Raw genomic sequence first — 14,729 nt, 5'->3', positions numbered from 1 at the left:
GAATACTATGTTGTGAAAAATGGCAAATTGCTTTAAATTTCACTTCTGCATCCTTGTTTCGATGTCAAAAGAAATACTATCCCCACCAATAGGCTTTCCTTTAAATATTCTGGTTAAGGAGCACAAACACAGTTTGCTGGTCATGAAATAATGACAGCTCACTGACATGTACAACAATCAGTTGCTTTTATACTGTTCTCTTATGAAGCAGTTCTTCTGTCACTCGCCATACGTTTTTTTCTTTTATTTTAAAATTATTTTTACCTCAGACACTACCAGGCTGCTGAAGGCACCGGGAAATGTACCAATTACCCAATGGGCACAATATCCAAACACATCCCTAGACTACAAAACTGTGTGTTCGTTTACAAATTGATATATTAGTTTAAACAGCATAATTTTTTTCCAAATAAAAATGTAACAGACAATAATTTAAGAAGTTCATCCATCCAAATGAATAGGAAAGCGTGAGCAATTGGGTGAGGCGGCAATGGCACACGGAGGAGCATTTAGGGCAGTTCTAGGGGTGGTGATTCGGGTTTAGATCTAATCATTTGGGAAAGAGCAGGCAGGAGGTTGGTGATGCACAGGTCACTCACGGTAGAAAATATATTCGGTGTAGCTGGTCCATATCTTGTCATCGGTCTGATCGTGAGCGAAGGCGCAGGTTCCGGTGGAATTACAGGACACCATGTGGAAGCCAGCCTCTGCCAACCTGTCGAACGCCTGCTCCAGGAAAGTAAACTTCAGATAGTAACGGGACGTGTAGCGCTCGGGAGGCCGGTCCGGGTCCCTGCTCTCGTTCAGAGTCTCCCCGAATACCTCTTTGGCCAGAGCAGTCTTCCCGCAGACCATGATCCTGGCTACTCTCCTAAACTTGGCGTCTGTCTGGCTGTCCCTGCCCAGCGTGTAGGAGCCCCGGTAACCGATGGTGATGAAACCGGCTCTCCTTTCGCTGCCGGTACCGCTGGCCATCGCCGTGGCCGAGACGATGCTGCGGATCGCATCGGTGCTGGGCGAGCCGTCCTCGGTGTCGCTGGGGCAAGTGTCGTCGTTGATGGAGTTCTGTTTGCTGAGTTTGGGGCTCAGCGTTTTGACCAGTTCGGGAAGTGCGAAGTACTCGGCCTCCCTCTGCAGCCGGCTCCTCTCAGGGAAGTGGTCGGGCAGCACTAGCTGCTGGTCCCGCATGTAATCCAGAATGTAACGGAAAAGAAAGCCGTCTCGGTCGATGAAGAAACGCCCCTTACCGTCTCTCGCCAGCCCCAACCCGCTTTTCGGCCTGAACATCTGCGATAGGAGAGAGTCGGGCACACTGAGCAGGGTGGAGTACCGGGTGATGTATACCTGGCCGCCGACATTCAGCTCTACAATCTCAGGGAAAGATGGTTCTTCGCTGCCCAGGACAGAGCTGGCGTTGTCCGGCAGAGCCATGGGCAAGCGGTCGGTACGGGAACAACTCGCGCTCTTCTGGCCTGGTGCCTCACTCTGTCTCCCTCTCTCTCCTCGCGGTCTCCTGTACCCGTGCGGCCCGTTCTCCTCGCACTCTCCAGCCCTCGTGCTCCTTCCGTCGACTCTCCGGGAACTTTATAAACAGAACAACAGCGCGAACGCTGCTCTTGGCCGCCACGTCAGGCAGCGGGCGTGGCTCGGTTGAGCAAACTGATCAATCAGCGTGGCGTGTAAACGCCGCTTTCCATTCTCGAGAACTGACTCCTTGCGCCCTGCTGCCAATCCATTTGTCACCGACATTCAAGTAATGCAAAGAGATACCTCCACCTCTCCTTAGCGCAAAGGGCTCACTCCAAAAAAAAACAGGGTAGTCTGAATCCGAAATTAAAAGAAAATGCTGCAATACTCAGCAAGTCTGACAGCACCTGTACGAGGTTTCAGCAGACCTGAAATATCAAATTATTTTCTGCGAATCCATGCAATGCACTTCATTTTTGCATGCTACCCCATACCTTTAGCTTTAGAGATTGCACTACTATACTAATGTTGGCAATTTTCCAAATACCTACTACCACAGATGGCATTGTTTTTCACTTTCGCCAGTGCAAAACCTCAAATCGGAAAAGTAATCTGCGGTATCTAAATATAAATTTATTTCTTGTGTTTTGGAATTGGCACGAATTATGTATGTTTAAAAAAACACTCGCACCTCTACTTTTTTTTATGACAGAGCTTTTGTAACACAAAATTAATTGAAAATAACACCCTGTGCTTAATTGAGAGCTTAGGTATTACAGGTGAAACGATAGCATCCATTGTATTTGCAATGTCTAATCGGTATAAAATACAAAATCTGTACAAAAAATATACTCTTGAATATCCAGGAATGACTTACACATTAGACAATCTATGTGGCTGAATCAATGCCATGTTGTATAGAAAACTTATGTTTTAAAACCGCGTTTTTCCAATGTTGCTGAATAAAACAGGGCCAGCAAAGTTAACATTTGGGTGATACATGATTTATGCTTGAAGTGAAACATAATGGACGTGAGGAAACTGTAATTACATAGCAGTTTTGAATGATAAAATGATATCAGTTGTTTAGGTTTTCTTTGTCCGGTGTAAAATTGATGGCCATTCTCCTTCAGTCTGACTCATCTTTAGTTCATTTCACGAAATATGTTACAAAATGTGTTTGCTGGTCATGATAACACAGTTTTGTGTGTTTAGTGGAATTCACGATAACACTGAACTTGGATTTTCAATTTTATTCGCTGAATGATACGATATAATACAATCAAATTCGTTATTTTTCATTTGCTTTAGTTCCTCTTTTTTAACATTTTGTAAGTTCCTTTCAAACCGTCATTCCTAAATGCACTCATTTCAAACTGCGTTACAAATGTAAGTGCTTTATTTTTCCTTTAACTTCATACACTAGCAGTGGAGTTGTGCCAATTGTACCAACACTTTTTTTTCGCCCAGGCGATTTCCCGACAGTATAGTAATTTTGATTAATTAACTTATAATTTTACTAAGATGAGGTCAATTAAGAAATATGAATGAACTGTATTAATGTTAAGTAAAACGGTGCAATTACTGTGACTTGTTAAAACAATGGTTTTGTATTGTTTAATTCAACAAGAAAATTACAGAAAATGCAATCTTAACTAAACAGGACTTCCAGATTTTTGTTTCAGGCTTCAATTTTACCAACTGTTTGGAGAAGTCGAGCAGGGCTTTTCTTCCTGACAGACTGCTTCTGACATAAATTAGGAGGCATATTTCTGTAAAATTTTGAATCTCCAAGGAGCAATAAGCTTTGGGGAACCCTGTATTCTAACTGCAACTAAAACTAAACAGCTGATCATTGACTTCAGGAAGAAAGGAGGACGACATAAGCCTGTCTACATCAATGCAGCCGAGGTAGAGAGGGTCCAGAGAGTTAAGTTCGGAGGAGTGACCATAACCAACAATCTGTCCTGGACCACCCACATAGATGCGACTGTCAAGAAGATATTACAATACTTCTTCCTAGGAGTCCAAGGAAATTCACCATGACCATAAGGATCCTCTCTAACTTTTACAGATGGACCTTAGAAAGCATTCTATTTGAGTGTGTCACCTCTTGGTAGGGCAACTGTTCTGCACTGGACCATAAGAAACTACTGAAAGTTGTGAACACAGCCCAGACCATCATTCAAACCAACCTTCTATCTATTGAATAAATCTACCCATCTTGTTGGGGTAAGGCAACCAACATCATTTAACATCTTCCAATCTTCAGTCACGCAGAAGATACAAAAGCTTAAACACAGGTTCCAACGGTTTCAAGAACAGCTTCTTTCCCGCGTCTATTACTGCTGAGTGGAACTCTCAAATTTCAAAGCTTTTGATCCTGCTTTTGTACACTTCCTGTGCAGTTGTATCCTTCGCTCTGTTCAATCACCCTATGATCTGCAAGTCTTTGTAAGTTATTTGTTTGTACCTCAAGCAAAACAAAACTTTTCAATGTACTTAAATACAAGCGACAATAAATCAAATCAAATCAAACTGGGGTCGCTGAAGTGATGTGACTGAACTGGCAAAGGAGAGGACACCGAGTGCAGGATCGCCACACCAGTAAGAAAAAGCTGAAAGAATATAGCAACATGGTCACTTACGCGGCCTTTCAATTGTAAGAAATCATACATCACTGTCAAATTTTGTGATGTTGCAAACAGAATCTGCTTTCTCGGACAAGAAAAGGTACACCCTAAGATTCAATTGTGCGAAATGATACTCTTGATGAAGATTCACAGAAGTGACATATTGCATGGTTATTTAGCCACGCTACTGTCATAGCTTTTCGCATTATGAATCCTCTTAATTCCTTGAGACACTATGCTTTCTTTCCATCCACACTGAGACGTTTACATTTGACAGCGCCCAAAATTAATTTAAAACTTCTTTTCATTATTCTTCCTGTAACTTCATCATGTTTATCTTTCTTTTATTTCTTAGTTATAGCTGGTGTCGGATTTTAATTTATGTATCTGAGGGTACCGAGAGTAGAGAAATTTGATCAAGATTACGTGCAGAAACATATTGTCATTTCATACACAAAAGCGGAAATTGCTGGGAAAAACCTCAGCAATCTGGCAGTATCTGCAGACAGACATCAGAATTATTGTTTTCGGGTCGAGAAACACTTCCTTAGGACTTACACCATCCGCAGTTCTTTCGGATTTTATTCTGTAATTTCATATTTTCTTTTTAAGATTTATAAACGTTCCTTTCCATTTCAACTCTATTGTATTATAAATGCGACCACCAGCGTATTAAAACGTGTGAGAAATGTTAAAAAGTGCTTCATTTTAAAAAAACTCTTAAAGGTGTCACGAACGGTGGGAATGCATTTTCATGCATCTCGAGTGAGTTTCACGTTGTGAAAATCGTAGCTAATGGATTCCTTATTGTACTGTAATCAGTTCTTTTATTTGGGCAGAGTTTCTGGCACAGCAAGGTCCCACTAACTGGAAATGAGACAAAAAAACCGTTTAACGTGAAAAAATGTTTTTCTTCCACGGCATCATTCGATGACACGTTGAATAATTCACTTCCATAGCATACCTGAGAACTACAAACATAAAACATTTGAAGCTTGGTAGATCGATGCACATATGTAATATATACTGTTGTGTTTTGTCACAACAAACTAATGATTTTAATCTATATGTGAAATGGATTAAGTCAATAGCCTGCATGAAAATGTTTTCGTACAGCCTCAACAGTAAAATGTAGTTGGAATACCTTATGAGTACAATGCCATACTTAGTGCTATTTTAACAAATCGGTGATACGACGACGTCTAGTGGTCACTAGTGACTTCGCATGAGTTTTTGTTTCCTTCGCCAATTCAACAGCAACACTAAGATAACGAAGTGTGGAGCTGGATGAACACAACAGGCCAAGCAGCATCTTCGGAGCGCAAAAGCTGAGGTTTCGGGCCTAGACATCAGAAAAGGGGGATGGGGAGAGGGTTTTGAAATAAATAGGGAGAGAGGGAGAGACGGATCAAAGGTGGATAGAGGAGAAGATAGGTGGAGTGGAGACAGACAAGTTAAATTTCAGTTTTAGTTTCTGATTCTCAGCATCCACAGTTCTTTATGGGAGGCTGTAGAGGTGAGTATATGTGTGGAGGTAGGGAGGGGATAGGTCAGTCTGGGAGGACGGACAGGGCAAGGAGGCGATATGAGGTTAGGAGGTAGGGAATGAAGGTGCAGCTTGAGGTGGGAGGAGCGCATGGGTGAGAGGAAGAACAGGTTACGGAGGCGGGGATGAGCTGGACTGATTTTGGGATGCGGTAAGGAGAGGGGAGATTTTGAAGCTTGTGAAATCCACATTGGTACCATTAGGCTGTAGGGTTCTCAAGCGGAATATGAGTTACTGTTCCTGCAACCTTTGGTTGGCATCATTGTGGCACTGCAGGAGGCCAGGATGGACATGTTGTCTAAGGTATGCAAGGGCGAGTTGAAATGGTTCGTGACTGGAAGGCGCAGTTGTTTGTTGCGAACTGGCCTTTCAACATTTCATTTGGCTCATTGGAGGATGGGTCACCATCATGATCACCCTTGGTTTAATTGCAGTGAGATGTGTTCCTCTGCTTGCAAAACCACTGGTGGAGAGCATGAAATCCAGCCCCCCCACCTTGAAAACCCAATGCACAGTCATTCCCCAGCTCGTCCCAGCCTGCCTAACGTGTTCTTCCTCTCACCTATCCCCTATTCCCACCTCAAGCCGCACCTTCATTTCCTACCCACTAACCTCATGCCGCCCCCTTGAACTGTCCGTCCTCCCTGCACTGACCTATCCCCTCCCTATCTCCCCACCCATACTTTCCTCTTCGCCTATCTTCTCCTCTATCCATCTTCAGTCCGCCTCCCCCTCTCTCCCCATTTATTTCAGAATCCTCTCCCCATCCCGCTTTTCTGATGAAGGGTCCAGGCCCAAAACCTCAGCTTTTGTTCTCCTAAGATGCTGGTTGGCCTGCTGTGTTCATCCAGCTCCACACTTTGTTACCACGGTCATTCCCAGATTGCCAGCTAATTAGCCAGAGGCTGTCTACTTGAACTTTAAAACTGCCATTAAGGTAACCTGTACAACAAATTGACGGGAAACCTCAGCATGTCTGGCAGCATCTGTGCAAAACTGATGTATTAAGTCCAATAACCCACATTCAGAACTAACTGTAGCTAAGGAAAGGCTGCGGCATTTCCAATCTACAATTAGCTCTGAAGAAAGGTCACTGGAACTGAAACGTGAACCCTACTTTCTTGGTGCTACCAAACCTCAGAGTTTCCCCAGCAATTTCAGTTTTAGTTTCTGATTCTCAGTATCCACAGTTCTTTATGGGATTTTCTTTTCTTAAGTTTATCTCTACCTGTTCTAACAAAATGCACCACCTCACACTTTTATGTTGTCAGGTTATGTGAAAGCTTGTACTGGCTCCATACCTAACATTTTGGTAGCCCAAGTGTACTGTTGCCTTTTATCACATCTTAATCACAGGCTCATAGGAGCAGGAATAGGTCAGTTGTTCCTTTTAGCCTGTTATACCATTCAATAAGTTGATCTGGTTGTGGTCTCAAATCTACCTTCCAGTCTATATCCCATAACCCTTTGACACCCTTGTCAAAAATCTAATTCAGCCTTGAATAAATTTAAACACCCAGCCTCTACCATTCCACAGACTTGCACAACCCTGAGAGAGAGAAAACATCTCTGTCACTCTGTCTTAAAGTGAGACCACAGGACCCATCCTCCACTTGTGGGACAAGAAAGGTGATAAATTATAAACATTGAGGTGAGACTTTATTGACTTAGTTTACTCATACCCGCACTGGCTGCTCAGCATCCTCATGCACAACATTCCTGGTGGATGAAGGTTGGTAATCAGTCTTGGCCTCTCAATGTAAAATCTTCCTGTTCAGCAGGTTTGAGATTTAGCAGACCACTACAATAAACAAGACTGTCACCTTTTTGAAGATTGTTACACAGCTCCACCAAATCACGGCATGAATCTCTTATATTCAGCAGGCCAATGGTCTGCTCCGTGGTTACCCAAAGAAGCGTATGACATGTTTTGTGAAGGGTCTAGGCCCGAAACGTCAGCTTTTGTGCTCCTGAGATGCTGCTTGGCCTGCTGTGTTCATCCAGCCTCACATTTTATTATCTTGACATGTTTTGTGTTTGTTTAATGCTGCATTTTGAAGAATCCTCAAGGTGAGAAGACATGACTTCGATAAGAATCCTTCATTATTGAGGATTCATTCATGAAGGCAAGCAGGGAGCTTGAAAACACAGGTATCTGCGACTGCCTGAATATGTAGGTTCAATAGCTGCTTTTTCACAATAGTGTATAAGCCTGCAGGGAGTGTTTTTGGCAGTCAAAGATTAGTCCAACACTAATTGAGAGGAAGTCCTTTTAGTTTAAGTTGACCACTAGGGGGGTTGTGGGAGCCTTGATAGCCACATATATGCAATCATTAATATCTAACCCAGCAATGACTCCAAGGCCAATGGCCATCTCTGCCTGACTCAGGATCAGGTCAGTTTAGTAGTTATATGTAGTCACTGCTCCTCCTAAATAGCACATTCCTGCTGTGGTAGTTTGATGCCTGGGAGACTGCACACAACCCCAGTGGAACCCTGTAAAGATCCAGTTGCTTAAAGGTGGACTGTGTCAGTGATCTTAAAAGCCATAGATCTCAACTCACAACACACTGCAAGACATCATGTTGACAGTCTCTCTACCATCTTCAATGACACTGCCGTTCAAACATTTGCAGGTAGTTAAGGCAAGTCTGGCACACACTCTGACGAGGATATGCCCTTCTTAATGGAGATAGCTATGGTTTTTTTTAATTAAAGCTCGCCAGCTTACTAAGGCTGCACCTGACTGTCTCATTTGAAGCCCCTGCTGTGCATCACATAGTTTGGCTGCCATAGACTCCTGCTATCTGGTTTTTTTCTCCCATGTCTGATCCTTGAAAACCAAGCTGTTACCTTTCTTTGCTATTTATATTCTGAGTGCATGCTAATGTTCCTTCCACTTCCAGACTTGCCATAAACACGCACCACCTAGGCATGAATGCAGCAGCACTGTCAGCTAGAATCTACCACACCCCCATGTGGATCTGTTTGATGCATTGACGCAGCAACTTTATTGCTGTATTCCTGATTAGGCGATGTGTTATCACGCCACCTTTAACCAAGTGAGGATCAAGATACATATCATTCCTGTGTTCTGCTAAATAAATTCAAACTATCTCAAAATTGAAATGAAATCTATTTAAATTCATTGTGTACGTATATGATGTAATGCCACTATATCTTTGGATGAGTGCATGCCGCCCTAATTTTTTATCACTTTACATCCACATGAAATTTACTCCAATGCTTTTATATGTGAGGAATAGCATAACTAGAGGCCAGCAAAACCATGACAGTCACTCAGAATTTCAAAATAGATTTTAGAAAAAAATCTTTTACTCCAGGTGGTAAGAACATGGAACTCACCATCACTTGGAGCGATTGAAACAAAATAATACAGCTGTATTAATGGGGATGCTATAAAGGAATAACAGTGAGAAGGGAATAGAAGTTTACTTCGAAGGATTTAGATAGAAAAATGGAAAGAAACTTGTGTGGTGCATAAAAACTAACAAGCTGATGGAATACAGGGAAAGAACTGGAATTTGGCCTTAAATAATGCTTTGTTTCTGTTTTCTACATCCAATAGCAACCTATGTAAGTTGCGTAGGTAACTAATGGGGTTATTATGTTATCCACCCCATATTTGCAACTTGAGATATTGGGCATAAGTGGCTGAACAGATAACTGGATGGATTTTGCAACTGTGATTTTTCATGCAAACCTCAATCTAGATAGCAAGAAAACATTGCCAAACATTGATCCATATCTCAAATATGTAGTTTGGAGTCAAAAGAAAAATTGCCCACCATCAATGCCTGTTCTTGCTGTGCTTCTAAATCATGGTTGGTACAAGTTAGAAGGCAGACAACAGCAGTGACATATAAAAAGTTGTCAAGAATCTTTGAGAAGATTTTTATTTATATTATAGTGTTCTTGTTTCCTGAACTTTTCAATGGCTTTGACATGGCACTGAGTACTCCATGTGGATCCCTCTGCATACATTTCTCCAGCAATAGGTGGAAGAGGACAATAATCAACACGTAATGAGGTATCAGTAGAAGTGGTAGCTAATGAAGAGTAATCAGCTCCCTCTGCTGATACATTTATCTGTTGAAGGAATTAGTATTCACTTGGACCCCATCACAAAAGGGAGTTTATTGATGAACAAAAGGTCTTCATGTCATATTTGGAGACTATGGTGCACGTCCTGCATGGATTTATTGGAGAATGTGAAGCATTCTACCTGTCAAATGCTGCAATAATGTGTAAAGATTTCTAGAATGAGAACATATGCATTTTAAAACCATTTTCAGAAGAATTCTGGATAGCCAACCAGACAAAAATTTTCCTAGGTGTACTATGATTCTTATTTATATTTAATTTCAATTTCCAGGAACCTAAAATAAATGGATAGTTAATGAATCCGTTCAAGATATTTGTTTTGGCTGTAATTCCACATCCCAGTGGAATCCTTCAACACATTCTTATATCAATAACACATCAACTTGCAGGAATGCTTAGATATGCCTGCAGTAATGCAGAAATTAGCTGAGAGAATTTCTCAGGGTGATTCCACATACATTAAACCCAGCCTACTTTCTTAAATGCCAGTTAGTTGCCAGGCACTTGCAGCCAGGGGCTTCTTTCACATGGCTCCAGATGTCTAAGGCCATTTTATAATTCTTGTACCTCAGGTAATTATGATCATTTGAAGAGAATATAACAGCAATATGCTTCACATTTGCCATAACTCAACTAGCATGAGATTAATGTAGAAGAGTACATTTTATAGAGATTCAGAAATGATTCATGGTGATTGAATCGTTGAAACCTTATGCAAGTATCACATAAGCTGGTGCCCTGCATTTCTATATATTGTGGACATTATTTTGATATATAGTGCTCAGGTAACAGCCGCTGACACAAGCTGCAGCAGATGGAAAGCACAGCATGTTGTTTGTACATGCACTGTTTGCTACTTGTTTGCAATACTTTATGCAGGGACCCAGATCTGAAATTTTTTAAAAAATCATAATTATTGATCAATACATTTACTTTCCATCCTTATAAGTAGCTCACTTCTCCCAACTTTTTGTTGTCTATTTTCCCTCCATTCACAAAGATAAATCATAAAACTTGCAGAGGCAAAGGATAGGATATGGCCTAGCAGTCAGGGCAGCCTTGACAGCTGCAGAGAAGCAGTAATACAGTTAAGTTCGAACACTACAAGCATTGCCATTACAAATGGGAGTCTCCCAGCTACCTAGTGGCAGACTGAAATATCATAGTCACGTGTCAGTAACTGTTTAAATTTGATAATCCACATTATAATAACCTAGAACTCTCTTATCTTGTTAGCTACATTTCATATCTTTCATTCCCCTGGTTTCTTTATATGCTCCACAGGTATTGGTGCTGGAAGAGGATGTAAACATCTCATGGAGGCTGCTCATTCTGAGGATGCACTATCACATGCCTAATGTTCACCCACCACCAGCTCAAAAGCACAATGAAGAGCGGGAAGTGAGGCAGATATTTGCATTATTAGATGGTGATGCACATATCACAAATGGAAAGGACAGATACAAGAGGCAGGTACAGTAGCCAAAAACCTCCAGGGGAGCAAAGGACCCTGAAAATTTTGCCCAGCTGAACAGAACAAAGAAGGGTCCTGACCCAAAACGTCAACTTTCCTATTCCTCTGATGCTGCCTGACATTCTGTGTTCTTCCAGTTCCTCACTGTGTTAGACAATAGAAATTCAGTTGATTTAAATGGGGTTCTGCTGATGAGCAACTTGGCACTTGCTGATTTTCACTGTATAACGACAGTGACTTCTGAATTTGGTTATTGCAGTTGAGAAAGTGAAATAGGACAATCAATCAGAAAGTCAGACCTGACCAGTAGAAGTGGTTACGGGTATAATCTCTTTGCAACTTCATATATCTGTGCAGTTTGATGCTTGATTAAAATTGTATTGGATATGCTGGCATGTAAAAGAGTTGCCCCGATTTTTGGTAGGTAACTATAATAACTGAATATGATTTCATTACCTCTAACTCTTGCATAAGAACGCTAAAACCTATTGGGACTTCAGTGAAGTGCACAAAATGTTCTTCAGACCCAGGCTGATAGGTGAGTGTGGTTTGGCATTGTTCATGAAGGTGGAGCAAGGACATATCAAAGGGTGACTACATTCAAAGTGAGTCCACTTCATTCCCCTTACCCTGCTTCCAAATTAGAACTCCACATACTGCTTCCTGTTCTAGTATGGGGCCTACTCCTGCACAAATATATTTAGGATACAAACAAATGAAATGAGAGTAGAAATAGTCTATTTGATGCCTTGAGGCAATTCCACTATTCAATACATTCATTCACAACTGATCAGCTGGTGCTTCTGCACAGTCTTTGATAGGTTCTTCACAGATTCCAGAATCCAAAGGACTTCAGTCAAGAACATCTAAGCAGATTGAGCAGAGATATGAGTTGCCTGACTAGCTTTGCTAAAGCCACAGAGGGTTGCATCACATAATAATAGGAAAATAAACAAGTATTTTGAGCTGCCCATTCATTGTTCAACACTTGATAAATATCACATTTCCAATTCATGTTTATGAGCCAGACTATTAACTCAAAGCTGCATTATCTGTCCTCCCTATCTTTACTTGTTAAGTGATTTTTTTAACCTTGCAAAATTAGTATGCCTAGACTTGCAGACAAGAATTAGATATGTGACAGATGAATAAATTGTTGCCCATATGACTGTTTTGTCTCTGTTGGCTCTGTGTGAGTGAGGGAGCTTGTTGAGTTTTGAATCACACTAGGTGATTACATTGACTCAAATTAACTGAAGCTTCCCTGAAATTTGTCAATTCTGGGCTTCCCTGGCACCCAAGTATGCAGACCCTCACCAGAATAGACTCTTCCTCCTGCAAAGCTTTTTCAGCACCATGCTTTTGGACAATATTGTACAAGGTACAGTGTGTACCATTACTGAAATCCTGTCTGGTGCATACTTTAGGGAACGCCGCATCCGTCCAGGCCTTCAGTGTACATTTTCAGTATTTTGATTGTTTCCAACTCTTGCGCTCAAGTGGCTTTTGTGGACTTTGAAAAATATCCCTCATCTCCAATGATCGTGTGTGAATTTTTTTAAAAATAGAAATATTATTTGTGGGAAACCTGATTAGTGCAGGATGAACACACCAATGTAACTCAGGAATCTTGAAGAGACATGCATTTGCAAGCAGACATGAACTTTCGACGATTGCAAACTCTGGTAGTCTTGATCACCACTAACAATGCAGGCATTTATCTATCAAGCAGGAAATCTTCTCTAAGGACTCTGCCAATATCAGCAACAAGCATTCTGTACCTCTCAAGGTACTGGTGCTCAGTCAGGTGCAGGAAACCTATCCTCTGCCTGTATACTCTATGTTACAGGTATCACCTCCTCTGAACTAGGGCTTTGCACTCAAAGACCCTAGTCCCGTGGAATAGCTGGTGGTCAGAGGAAGGCTGCTGTTCTGCAGCTATTTGTAATGCTGCTGTTGCTAATGTTCCCTTTTCAGGGTTTCACCTATATTTTTCAAATGCTTGTCTTCTGAGGACGCAGTGCTAAAAATTGATCTCCAAAATTTATTGATCTCCAAGATAGCACTGGAGTGTGGTGACACTCTTCAAGCTCTTCTAAACAGATCTTCCCCTCACATCTTGTACATTCATTCTACTCTTAAAACTCTACTGTAAGTCTGTCACAATTATTAACAATTTTCTTTTAAATGTACTTACATGTCTGTTGACCTTTCAACTGCTCAAAACAACCAGTCTGGCCTGGCGAAGAACAGACCACCCAACAGTGTGAATCAATGGGGCCTGACTGCTGACATCAGAACTGCGACCACAATAACAAAGTGACCAACTGCTTACTGGCTTCACGAAGACCTGAACCGGATGTTGATCAGTGACCCAATTCAACGAAATTGATCCCAACGTGGGCCCAAAGTCCCACCCAAACATGTGAAGACCTGACATGAAGGCATGACTAGACTGCAAGCAAGATCCACCAGAGAACCTGGGGCATGATTGGATAGCCACATACCTTCCAGGACAGCAGACCATTCACTCCAACTCCTGGGGCAACCAGAAGCAGTTACTTATCCAGGAAAGGTGGGAGATGCGCTGGCCTACAGATGAGACTGAAACAATGCAGTTTCAAGATCCCCTCCCCAGCACACACCTCGCAATCATCCAAACTATGGGAAACAAGCTGAATGAACTTAAAACTAGGCTAATCTACCAAAGGGAATGGACAGACTACTGTATTCTAGGTTTTACAGAGACATGGTTCACTCCTGCTTCACCTGACTGCCTTTCAACCTGATGGCTTCTCAGATCATCGGATGGACTGCATGTATCGTCAGCCGAGGAAAAGGGCGGAGGGTTCTGCCTCCGGGTCAATAGTTCTTCATGCTTGCATGTGATCATTCTGGCAAGTTACTGCTCCCTGGACCCAGAATGTCTAATAGTGAAGTACTGTCCCTGCTGCCTGCTGCAGGAGCTTACTTCTGCTATCCTGACAGAAGTTTACAACCCACTGTATGTGGAAGTGAGCAGCACATTTGATGAAACGTACATCACTACAAATCGCCTTGATGCAGGACGCTCCCAGATCTTGCTCATTGTAGAAGATTAGATTAGATTAGATTGCCTACAGAGTGGAAACAAGGTGAATTCAGCCAAGCAAACCTCAAGAGTATGAGATAACATGGTGTGAAGCTGGATGAACACAGCGAGCCAAGCAAAACCTCAAAAGTATGCTGCCAAGATACCATCAACACATCTCCTGTTCCACCAGAGGCCCAAACACACAGGATCATTGCTACATAACCATCAAAGACGCCTACTGCTCAATCCCTTACCATCTTTTGGTAAATTGAAAAGCTGTGTTCCTTCACCTGATTTACAAGCAGAAATGGAAGCATGAGGATTATTACAGAAAGTCATTCAATGCTGGTCTGGGGTAACAGGTAAGATATATGTGACTGCTTTGAATCAGTGGGCTGATCCATATTCATG

General features: G+C 41.9%; 1 protein-coding gene across 1 annotated transcript in view; it reads right to left on the bottom strand.

Moving 5' to 3' along the window:
* kctd12b (potassium channel tetramerisation domain containing 12b) overlaps window positions 1-1,660 on the bottom strand; it is a 39,282-nt gene extending 37,622 nt beyond the window's left edge. Inside the window, exon 1 of the mRNA XM_048544670.2 lies at window positions 600-1,660. Within this exon, the coding sequence (XP_048400627.1) occupies window positions 600-1,431 (832 nt within the window). The 5' untranslated portion in view covers window positions 1,432-1,660. The remainder of the gene's footprint in view (window positions 1-599) is intronic.
* Between the last annotated feature and the right edge of the window lie 13,069 nt (window positions 1,661-14,729).

This window comes from Stegostoma tigrinum, chromosome 15 (genome assembly GCF_030684315.1).
Source record: "Stegostoma tigrinum isolate sSteTig4 chromosome 15, sSteTig4.hap1, whole genome shotgun sequence".
In the NCBI taxonomy this organism is placed as follows: domain Eukaryota; kingdom Metazoa; phylum Chordata; class Chondrichthyes; order Orectolobiformes; family Stegostomatidae; genus Stegostoma; species Stegostoma tigrinum.
This window is presented reverse-complemented; position numbering and strand designations above follow the sequence as displayed.